At 38.5% G+C, this 12,259-nt stretch overlaps 1 protein-coding gene across 3 annotated transcripts in view; it reads left to right on the forward strand.

The window, feature by feature from the left end:
* The window catches only part of LOC148855465 (putative cyclic nucleotide-gated ion channel 20, chloroplastic), a 162,102-nt gene that overhangs the window by 17,901 nt on the left and 131,942 nt on the right, over positions 1-12,259 (forward strand). For all 3 annotated transcript variants that reach the window (XM_088982291.1, XM_088982292.1, XM_088982293.1), the window contains one exon: positions 1,083-1,274. In XM_088982291.1, the coding sequence (XP_088838417.1) occupies positions 1,083-1,274 (192 nt within the window). The remainder of the gene's footprint in view (positions 1-1,082; positions 1,275-12,259) is intronic.

Genomic DNA, 12,259 nt, shown 5'->3' on the forward strand with positions numbered 1-12,259 from the left:
AAGATTGAGGAGAATTATATGGTCAGAAAGGAATCTAAGCTGGTCACTGGCATCATCATGTGGAGCCTTTGAAGAAATAACATCAATCTGGAAAATGGAGATGTATGAAGGTATAGAGGAACTATAGGGAGATATGCTGACTCCATAAGCTAAAGAATGTGAATAATGGAAGGGAATGGGTGAGAACAAACATGTATGGTCCAAATTCATATCGGGAGAGGAGGGAGTTGTTGGAGGAGCTCTATGCCATCAAAGGTTTGTTGGAGGGGCAATGGGGTTCATTTCTTGTTTTTGGGGGGCAGGGGGTGAATAGTTGAATGCAATTAGATATGCCAACAAAACAAATGATTCTAATCAAATTGTAACAACTAAAATGAGAAAATTCAATCAATTTATTAACAATTGCGGTGCTGATAAAAAGTTATTAACAATTGTAAGCTGAGGGAGCCAAGGCTATTGCTAATTTCACATGATCCAATTTTCAGGAAAACCCTACCTGTTCTAAGCTAATAGGTTCCTTTACTCAATTGAGTGGGAGGATTAAGGGGGAGGGGGATTATCCGCAAATCCCTCTCCTGCCCCATATCAATAGAGACGGCCATGGGATGTCTAAAAACTGTTTTCAATTGTCTAGATAGATGTTGGACACAAAAAAGGACCTAGTGGGAACAAGGCCCCACCTGAGGATTTTGGTCCACAATCCTTAATTACAAGCAAATATTTGGAAGGGCCCATATTAATAGTCTTTCTTTTTATTTAATCATCTTGAGAAGGGATTACTTATTTTAATCATTGTAATGAATATATTACATGTGAGTATTTAGTCTTTGTGTGATCCAATTGTTTGTTTTTTCTAGGATGAATACAGTGTATGTGATTTTTTAATCCTCATGTGCTCTGACTATTTGTTCTTGTATTGGTTTTCTAGAGGTCAGAAAGACTGATTCTAGTTCCCATTTTCAATCTCTTATATTGTGATTAGTAGACCCTTTTTATTTCTCAATTGATTCACATCTATAGTAGTATCATTCAGGTAATTTATCTGATTCATGCAATTTGCTTTTATATGTGGTCATTTGCAGTTTCATAATGCTTTCTATGATGATGCTAAGAGTCAGACAAGGAGGATTTGTACCCTCTTACAGTCATATATACCTGGTGTTATGAACCCTCATACTAAAATTGTTCAGCAATGGAATCAGTTTTTTGTCATTTCTTGCTTAGTGGCGATTTTTGTAGACCCCTTGTTTTTCTTCCTGCTTTCTGCAAAGGAGGTATGCCATTGCTTACTTTGTTTCCAAAAGCATTTTTTTGCAAACAATGGAATGATGTTGATCATGGGTTGAATACTTGATATATCTTCTTATTAAATGACCAAGTATCTTAGCAGTACACACAAACTAACATATTTTCTTTATAAAAAGATTATTATATTCTCCCATTAGGGTTGTTGTCCACATTTAAAATGCTTTACCCAATATACAAGTTCTTGGGAACATGTATGACATGAATGGAAAGGTTTGTAAACTAAAGAGGGCCTTGTATGGACTTAAATAATCCCTAAGGACCTGCTTGAAAGATTGTGCAAGGCAATAAAAACTGTAGGATACTAGAAGAGTAGTGCCAATCCCACTTTTCCATAAAAATAACAGAGGAAACCTAACATCATTGATTGTATATGTTGCATGGTTTTCAAGGCGCCAAGGCAAGACTAGGCGACAGTGGGGTTCCTTGTCGCCTAGTCGTCTAGGCGGGTGCCTAGGTGATGGATTATTTTTAAATTAAACCATATATCCTAGGGTAGTTCCCTAGGTTCCATAACCATCTTTCCTTAATAATTATTCATAATTTCATAAGACATATATAAATTTCTTGTTTCATTCTAGAAAATCAACATTTTATGAGAGGAAAAAGAACAAAGTAAAGAAAACTCAAAAAAATATAGGGGCTGAACCCCTACTTTTGTTATAGGAAAGAAAAAAAGAAAAGGTGGAGGAAGAAGAAGAAGATGTGGAAGAAGAAAATGTGTTGATTAGACAGAATTTTAAGTTCTTCCCTTGTTAATTGGTTCAGGTTTTGAAAATTTTGAGGGCTCAATCAAGGATCAAAATTTCAATACGGTATGCCCTGTATTGGGTGTATTGTATTGCATCTTTGGGGTCCTGATACCTATTTACAAGTGTTTTTGGGAACCCATTTTTTTAAATAATATATATATATATATATTTATAAAAAATGAAATTGAAAACCAAACAAATAAAAAAAATAGGGGGAGTATCGTTATAAGTAACGATGCACCTTTGTCAACACACAGAGGTGTATTGATGCTTTGAACCATGGGTTCAACACAGCAGTTAGCAATGTTTGCGTTGATTAAACCCTAACAAAATAAGAAAATAATAAAAAGAAATTAGTATATAAACACATAAAATGAATATTCTAGATTAATAATATCTATTTTATAATTATAATATCAAAAAATTAAAAATATAAAAGTATTTTATAATCTAGTTCACAAAACTGCTTGGCGATGGGTGAGGCGAGCCTCCAAGGCCGCCTTGTCGCCTAGGCGTCACCTTGACAATATGATATGTTGATGACATGGTTGTTACTAGAATTGATCCAATGGATATTTATAAGTTAAAATGTTTCTTAGCCTCAAAGTTTCAGATTAAAGACTTAGGACTTCTAAGGTATTTTTTTGGAAATAAAGGTAGCTAGATCCAGTGAGGGAATTTATATTTACCAAAGGAAGTATGCATTGGATCCGTTGAAGGAGACATGAAAATTAGGGGTCAGACCCGTAGACGCTCCTATTAGAGAAGAATCATCGATTGCTACAAAGTGGAGAACTTTACACAAACAGAGGAAGGTACCAGTGACTTGTTGGCAAACTTCTCTACTTGTATCTCTCTAGACTTGGCACTACATTTTTATTCATATGGTTAGCCAGTTTATGCATATTCTTCGAGTTTCATACATGAAGACAGTAAAAGGAATCTTGAGATACCTCAAAAACATGTCTTGGAAAATGATTATTTTTCAAGAAACATGATAGGATCACTTATGCTGATTGGGCTTGATCTCTTGGGGATAGGAGGTCTACATTTGGATATTGTACCTTTGTAAGTGGTAATCCTATTACTTGGAGAGGTAAGAAACAATCTGTATTAGTTAGATCAAGTGCTAAAATTGAATACATGGCCATGGCTCATGGAGCAAGTTACTTTGGCTCTGGATACTCTTAAATAAGTTGGAGACAGGTGTGATTGGACCTCTAAAGCTTTAGTGTGACAACTGAGCAACACTTAACATTGTTAATAATCCAGTCCAACATGATAGAGCTAAACATATTGAAATCGATAGACACATTGTGAGAGAAAAGATTGTTTCTGGAGACCTCTGTGTTCCTTACATGCCTTTTGCAAGAAAGCTAACTAATGTGTTCACCAAGAGTCTTACTAGATTATGATTTGTAGAATTTCTATGCAAGTTGGGCATGATAAATATCTATTTTGAGCTTGAGGGGGAGTGTTGTCAGACCTAAAGATGTGGGTTTTGGCCCCTTTATCTATCTGTGATATATATATTTTTTATTTTGTTGGGTTGTATGGGTCTGTACTTGTTATGTATTTCAAATCTTTACTAGCTACCACCGAAGTAGGGGGCAGTTTTGTCACTTTATTGTCAGTTTTGAAAATTTATGTAAATAACAATTTTCTGCTGGACAGAATTGTGCTGACGCCCATTTCTCTTCATTCTTCTCTTCTCTAACCCAGGGCTGAAACAAAACCTCAAAAGAGGCATTCTGAAGTGGAAATTTTCACTTCTTTGGGTTTTGGAATAGTTAAAACTTTTACTTGTAGAAGGGTAGAAGTTGGTGACCAAAATTGGTGGGAGGGTATGGGGGTCTAGTGACTTTCAATAGAGATGGTTAGTGGGATTGTGAGAAGTCTTGGTAATGCGAGAAAGTGAGTTGTGAAGGATTTTTTGCAGAGGTTGAGACCATCCATTATTTTTTTAAAGAAGCAAAAATAGAAAAAAAATCAATATTTTTGGTTAGGAAGTATTTGAGGGTTGAGGAATTAGTTTTGGGTTTGCATCCCCTCTCTTGGTGCCTTGGGTTGAATTTTGACACCATGGGATGAGAGTCAAGTGGAGTTTGTTAAAGAAGTAGTGGGGAATTTTATGGTGACAGTGAAATTTAGAGAAAAAAATGGTGGTTGACAAATGTATATGGCTCTACATCTTATAGAGAGAGGGAAGGTTTGTGGGAGGAGCTATATGGTGTTAGCAGGTTGTGTGAGGGTACGTGGTGTTTGGTGGGGGATTTCAATGTCACCTGTTTTTGTTTTTACAGTAATGTGGGCGCTTCTATAATTACTAAAAGCATGACAAATTTCAGTGAATTCATTTCAGATTGTTTGCTAAGGGACCACCCCTTGCAGAATGAATGATTTACATGGTCCAATTTGCAAGCAAACACTTTATGTTGTAAGTTGGATGCATTTTTGTTTAAGGTTGGGAGGTGTATTTTGGATCTGTTATGGTGAAAGCCATGGCAAGGACAATTTTTGCTCACTGTCCCTTAGTGTTGAAATTGGATGAGATGACCTATGGTCCTACCCCTTTTAGATTCAAAAACATGTGGATCAAACACCCTAATTAGACCAAATTGTAATAGCAAATGAGGAGGTAGAGGATTTTAGGAGGACTGGTAAGAAAGGGTTTGTATATGTTTAAAGGCTGTCTTAGGTTCACCTTAATGCAGCAGGGGAAATATTGTATTTTTACTTTATTTTTCTGATTGCCCTAACATAAATACCAATGCTGGTGCTGCCAGATCAATTGGGGGAATGATTAGAGATCATGAAGTATTGATGGTGGTACTGTATTCAGGTGTAGTTGGCTTAGGAGATTCAATTAAGGCAGAAATTTTGGCACTTATACAAGGTTTGATATTAGCACAGAAGCTTGGTCTTTAAGATTTGGAAGTGGAGGGTGACTCACAGCTAGTAATTCATTGGGCAAAGCAACTTAAAGCAGCACCTTGGAAATGTAGACATGCATTTGGGGAAATTGATGTTATTTCAAAGTGTTAGTGTCGACTGTATAGGGGTAGTTTAGTTCTTCTAGTTATGTTTAAGCTGGTGTGTAGTGTTTATGTTAAGTGATGTGTCCTATACTTAAGTAGGGACATAATAGTCTTTTGTTTTAATTTAATAGAAACATGTAAATATAACCTGGCTGACTAGAGAGAGAGACTTTTTTTCTCTTGTTTGAACCACTTTTCTCCTTCTCCTTTCTTTTCTTCTCTTTTTCTCTCTTCTATCTCCTTAATCTTCCTCTAATTCTAACAGAATTCTAGTGCAGGTCTGAACTTTATCATGGTATCAGAGTCATTGTGAAAAAATCAGATCTGCCCAGAATTCTGTCCTATCACCATTCAGCCTAGGGTTTTACAGTTTTCTTCATCATCCGTTAGAGATAGGGAAAAGGGATGAAAAGGAGTAATCACCCTTTCCCTTTGGAGGTTTTCATGCCTCCTGTCAGTGGTTTAGTGGGTGTTTGTGGTGGTTTGTAGGAAGCCCTCTAACCGATGGTACGAAGGGGGCTGTTTCAGGTGGTGCAGTGTACAGTTGAGTGTTAGGATGGTTTTTGGTGATCAGACAGGTGGGACATATGTGTGTTTCAGTGTGAATCAAGTGGTTGGTGAGTTGCTAGTGCTATGGTGTGTATTCAGGTAGTTGTGTGGTGCTGAAAGCGAAGAAATCAGCAACAGGTATTGATGAAATTTGTGACTGTAGGTGGTTTCACTAATGTGCAGTGTGGTGAAAAGTGATTTAGATATACAAAAAAAAAAAAAAATTGGGAGAATTCAGATATGGGAGACCGTTGTGAACACAAATCTAGTGTTTTGGTTCCCAATGACTACCTGAATGTTCAGATGACTTCTATCAAGTTGAATGGGGAGAATTATGTGCCTTGGGCAAATTTTGTAGAGGTCTTTCTTAGAGCTAAGAAGAAAATGAAGCTTGTAAGAAAAGAAAAACCTCTTGCTGAATCTTTGGAGTATGGTGATTGGGAACAAGAAGATGCACGGATTATGACCTGGTTATGGAATAGTATGGAACACAAGATCAGTGTGAATTTTATGTTCCTCGGTACAGCCAAGGAGATTTGGGACCATGCCAAGAAATTGTACTCGGGACAAGACAATACTACTAGAGTGTATTAGCTTTATCAGGAGTACTTTAATCTACAACAGGGTAATCAGAGTATTGAGGAGTACTATGCTAGTATGAGGAACCTTCGTAATGAGTTGAATGTGTACCATCCCCTCACCTCTGATGTTAAGATTCAACAACAATAGAGAGAACAACTAGATATGACCAGATTTTTAGTAAGGCTGAAATCCGAATATGAACCAGTGAGAGCACAAATACTAGGAGGGTCAGCTCTTCTGTCTCTAGAAGAGGTGCTTGCTTGTCTTCAAAGGTGGAGCTCGGGGAGTTCAGCCCGGTCATAGTGGTAGTAGTGGATCCATGTATGGTCGTAGTTGTGGTGGTGGACATGTTGGAGGTTGAGATTCAGGGGGAGCTTGTGGTAGAGGACATAGTAATGGTTTGAGGAGGTGTACAAATTGTGGTATGGAAGGGCACACTATTAGCTTTTGTTAAGATTTGCATGGCCCACCTTCAACATGGGCAAATCATGTAGTTGCTAGTGATGGTAGTTCAAGACAAGATATCCAACAAACTGATAAGATGCCCTTTACATCTATCGTTGTCTCCGGGAAGGAGATGATGAGTGTCCCACGTGATGAATATGAATGGTTTATCCATGTCACCTCTCAATAGAATACAACTACTCTCGCACATTCAGGTATGGCTTGTCTGACATCCAAACCCACCTCCTCGATTATTGACTCTGGAGCTTCCGATCATATGGCTGGGACTCTAGGTGTGTTTTCCTCCCTTTAATAGTCCTCCACATCACATTCTATTACCCTTGCTAGTGGTTCCACATCATCCATTTGTGGTGTTGGTAATGTTGACATAGACCCTTTATCCCTGTCCTCAGTTTTGTATGTTCCCAAATTCCCTTTTAATCTTATGTTTGTTAGTAAGCTAGCGAAGTCTCTTAATTGCTCTATCACCTTTTACCCCTCTTGTGTTCTTCAGGATCTCAATACGGGGACGAAGATTGTGGAGGGCATGAAGCTGATGGACTGTATTATCTTAATGGTGGTGGTGGTTCATCAACAATTCTTTAGACATCTCTCTCTCCTCTTCAGTGGCACTATACACATGGTCATCCATCGCTTAAAGCACTGAAGTCACTTATTCTGTTGAGTAGTCTTTCTGTTTTGGATTGTGAGTCATGTTAGTTGGGGAAACATCATTGTGTTCCCTTTAGTCCTAGGGTTGATAATCGTATGTCGAGTTCTTTTTCTTTAGTTCATTCAGATATTTGGGGTCCTAATAAAATAATGTCATACAATGGTTACAAATACTTTGTTATTTTTGTTGATGATTATTCAAGGATGACGTGGCTTTACCTAATGAAAGAAGCAGTGAATTGTTTTCCATTAAAAAAAAATTATGTTGAAATTTGCAACCATCTTGGTATACACATTAAGATTCTTGATTCTAGTAATGGTCGGGAATACTTTTATACACCATTTCAGGAGTATTTAGAACAACATGGCATTATCCGTCAGACTTCATGTACCTACACTTGACAACAAAATGGGGTAGTTGAGAGAAAGACTTGTCATCTTTTAGAAACTGCTCGGTCCCTTATGCACCATATGAATGTACCCAAACATTTTTGGAGTGATGTTGTGCTTACATTTTGCTTCCTAATTAACCGGATGCCCACGTCCATCCTTGAAGTTCATTCTCCTTTCACCACTTTGTTTCTTACTTTGTCTCCGTTTCCTCTTACTCTTTTCGTGTGTGCGTATGTTTTGCTCATAATCTTGGACCTAGAATGGACAGATTAGATGCACAATTCACTAAGTGTATCATCCTTGTCATGGTATAAGTGTTATAACCCTAGTTCTCGACATTCCTTTGTGTGTCCTGATGTTACTTTTTTTGAGTCTACTCCGTTCTTCTTTGGGTCAGGTGATGCCCCTTCTTCTTCCTTACCTCCTCCTCTTCCAGTTCTCATTGAGGACCTCATTCCACTTGTTCTAGTTGTGACTAAGTCTTTGCCTTCGATGTGGCTTCCTGTTGAATGGCCACCCATCCATCAAGTGTACACGCATCGACAATATGCACTAGCTCCTCCTCTAGCTTCGTCACCACCGACAGATTTGGTAGTTGTTCCCACACCAGCCACACCCCCTGTTTCTGACCTTGATCTTCTTATCACTTTGCAGAAAGGTAAACATAGTTGCACACTTCATCCCATTTCTAATTATGTTTCTTTCTCTCACCTTTCTGCTTCCCATCGCCAGTTTGTTTCTCTGTTGTCTTCTATTTCTATTCATACGGATGTCCAGGAAGCCCTTTCCTCTCCAGGGTGGCACCATGCAATGGAAGAAGAACTCTCTTCTTTAGCTCATAATCATACGTGGTATCTCACCACCCTCCCTCCTGGTATGCATGTTGTAGGTTGTAAGTGGGTATATATTGTTAAGTGTTTACCTGATGGTAGTGTAGAGCGGTTGAAAGATAGATTGGTTGCCAAAGGATATTCCCAAACATATGGTATTGACTATATGGAAACCTTCTCTCCTGTTGCTAAAATTGGTTCAATTCATGTTATGATATCTCTAGCCGCTATGTATGATTGGCCTCTATTTCAGCTTGACATCAAGAATGTCTTTTTACATGGTGATCTCCTTGAGGAGGTCTATATGGAGCAACCGCTGGGGTTTGTTGCTTAGGGGGAGGATGGTAAGTGTGCAAACTAAAGAAGGCCACTTTATGGACTTAAATAGTCCCCCAGTGCATGGTTTGATAGATTCAGTGAAGTGATAAAGAAGTTTTGTATGAAACAGTATCAGGTTGATCACTCAGTATTCAACCATCATTCACATGCTGGGAAGACCTTACTAGTGGTGTATGTAGATGATATTGTCATTACCAGCAGTGATAGATTGGGGATTGATAGGCTGAAGACCTTTTTGCAAGAGCACTTTCAAACAAAGGACCTTGGTAAATTAAAATACTTCTTGGGGATAGAAGTAGCAAGGTCTAAGCATGGTATTAATTTGTGCCAAAGGAAGTACGTTCTTGATTTGTTGGAGGAGATAGGGTTATTAGGTGTCAAACTGGTTCAAACACCTATGGAACCAAATACCAAATTGAGCAGTGATATGGGTGAGGAGTTTGAAGATCTTGGAAGGTATAGGTAGTTGGTGGGTAAGCTAAACTACGTAACCATTACTTGGCTAGATATTCATTTGCAGTTAGTGTGGCGAGTCAGTTTATGCAGAAACCTTAGGTTCCACAATGGGATGCAGCTTTAAGGATTGTAAGTTATTTTAAGGGAGCTCTTGGTCGTGTCTTGATATACAAGAGTGGAGGAAATCTTGAAAAAGAGGGATACACTGATGCTGATTGGGCTGGTTTTGTATTTGGCAGAAGGTCCACTACAAGTTATTGTACTTTCCTTGGGGGTGATTCGGTGACATGAAAAAGTAAGAAACAGACAGTTGTGGCAAGAAGCAATGTAGAAGTTGAATATAGAGCCATGACACATACCACTTGTGAACTAGTGTGGTTGAAAAATCTTCTACAGGAGATGGGATATTCAGTTGACGCTCCAATGAAGCTTTATTGTGACAACCAAGCTGCAGTTCACATTCGGACAAAGCATATAAAAGATGACTGTCACTTTGTGAGAGAGAAGGTGCTTAGTGGAGTGATGGATACTGAATATGTTAACACAGGAAGTCAATGGGTAGACTTGTCCACAAAGGGTTGAGTCGGGGAAGAGTGGACTACATATGTAACAAGTTGGAACTATATGATATATACTCACTAGCTTGAGGGAGAGTGTTAGTGTCAACTGTATGGGAGTAGTTTAGTCCTTATAGTTATGTTTAAGCTGATGTGTAATGTTTATGTTAAGCGATGTGTTCCATACTTAAGTAGGGACATAATAGTCTTTTGTTTTAATTTAATAGAAACATATAAATATAATCTGGCCAACTAGAGAGAGTGACTTCTCTCTTGTTTGAACCAGTTTTCTCCTTCTCTTTTCTTTTCTTCTCTTCTCTTCTTCTCTCTTCTATCTCCTCTAATCTTCCTCTAATTCTAATAGAATTCTTGTGCAGGTCTGAACTTTATCGCAAAGCAATTGATAGGTGAGAGAAGAACTGCCAATGGGGTAGTGGATGTACTAGCTAAACTGGGAGTTGATAGCCAAGTTCTTTTTGGGAAAACTTGTAAAATTGTTACTGAAGGGTGTTGGAATCTTACAACAGTTGTATTAAGTTTTAACCTTTATTTTTAATAAATCCTTTTTGCTGCTCAAAGAAATATATGTATTCTATTATTCTATTATTCGTCAAGAAAAGGAGGGATGCCTAGGGTTGGGTTGTGACTTGTAATCTATAACATGATTTTTCTTGTTTGAGAGCTCCATTTGGCTGCGAGCCTTTCTTGTTTTGATGCTTGTGAAGTACTTTTGGATTTTCTATTTTGTGCTTTTCTAATGAAATTTACAAATTACAAGTTACTTATCAAAAAATAAAAAAGGGCAAATTTCTTAAACTATCCCTACTGTTTAGCTAATTGACAAACTATACCCTTACTACTTAACTATTGTCTTAAGCCACCCTACCATTTCTGACAACTGACTAGCTCTGCCCCTGTTGTTGAGGTTTGTTAATGTTCTGTTAAAATCTGTACACATGTGACATCACGTGACGTATAATTTTTTTTAAAATCCAATATTACTCTTCATCCCTCTGTTATACAGTTTTGTATGCCCGTAGCTTCAATCTGATTTGATGTACTTTTGATATTTAGTGTAAATAAATAAAGTGTATGTTTGATTCATGTTGTTTGGTATAATTCTGTGTAAGACCCCAAAACTGGACACTTATTGGGACTCGTGTTAGTTTTAAATGTTCACAACCATTGGATGAGTCTGGGGAGATTCATCCTGCTAAGGCTGATACTGGTGTGCCACCAAGTGTTGGGATGGCCTGTCTCAGCCACCAGGGTGAGACCCAAGGCACATGCAGTATGGGATTACTCGAATCCTTGAACCGGACCAGATTTTCAGTATTGCCCTGGACCTTGGAGACAGATGGACAAAACTGGAAAGTTACACCTGACCCCTGGACTCGATTATGATACTTTACTGGGTGTCGGATTGGGCTGTCTTTGATATGCCAATCAGTGTGATCCTTAGAGGGGGTCAAAACTTGGGCATGTTGGGGCAGTCTGAGAATTCATCTGAGTGGGTGATCATAGTGACAGGATCAGCCTCTTTGTTGGACAAAGGTAATGATCGGGAATGCATTCTCTCTGATGGAAACCAAACTACCAGCAGTTGATTTCAATCGTTGGAATTTTGTTTTTGCACATATATATATATATATATATATATACGGTTTCAAAATGTTTGCAAATAGTTTTAATTCCCGGGATCCATGTGAGTGGAGAGTGCAACACTGTTCCTTGCAGCCGAGGGAGAGGTTCTCTCTTGTTGGGCAGTGCTTGATCATTAAGGGCTGAGAGGTTAAGTGTAAGTTCATTTGGGATAATACCTGATGGGCTAATCTTGCACCTGCCCACAATCCCTGGGCTTTTATAAGATGGCTTGGCCCAGGGACCACTTAATGTAAGTGTTGGGCCCATAGGGCCCATGTGATGGGCTCAGGGGTTCACTGGGCTTCTCAGTGAATTCAACTAGGCCTTGTAATAAAGGCTGGGCTGAACCCATGTAGCTGGTGTATAGATCAATGCTTGGGTCCCACGCCATACAAAGAAGCCTAACTGGGCAGTAGATTGGAAACTAATTAAGCACTGAACACTTAATGGGCCAAAAGCCCATTTCGAGTTGGGCTGATATGATCACCCATCTATGGGGCGGATTTGGGATTAAAGTTAGCAAAAGGATTGGGCCTTTAACCTTATCCACTCTGGGAGATCAAATTCAAATTAGATTTGAATCTGGTAACCTTCTGTTAAGATCATGAGTAAGCTAACCTAATCTGTAGATAGGATTAAGATCACCTCCCATCCAAATACTGATTTGGATTGGGATAACTCCTCCTTAGTAGGTTTCT

This window comes from Nelumbo lutea, chromosome 4 (genome assembly GCF_056320005.1).
Source record: "Nelumbo lutea isolate HS-2025 chromosome 4, American lotus-T2T, whole genome shotgun sequence".
Lineage (NCBI taxonomy): Eukaryota > Viridiplantae > Streptophyta > Magnoliopsida > Proteales > Nelumbonaceae > Nelumbo > Nelumbo lutea.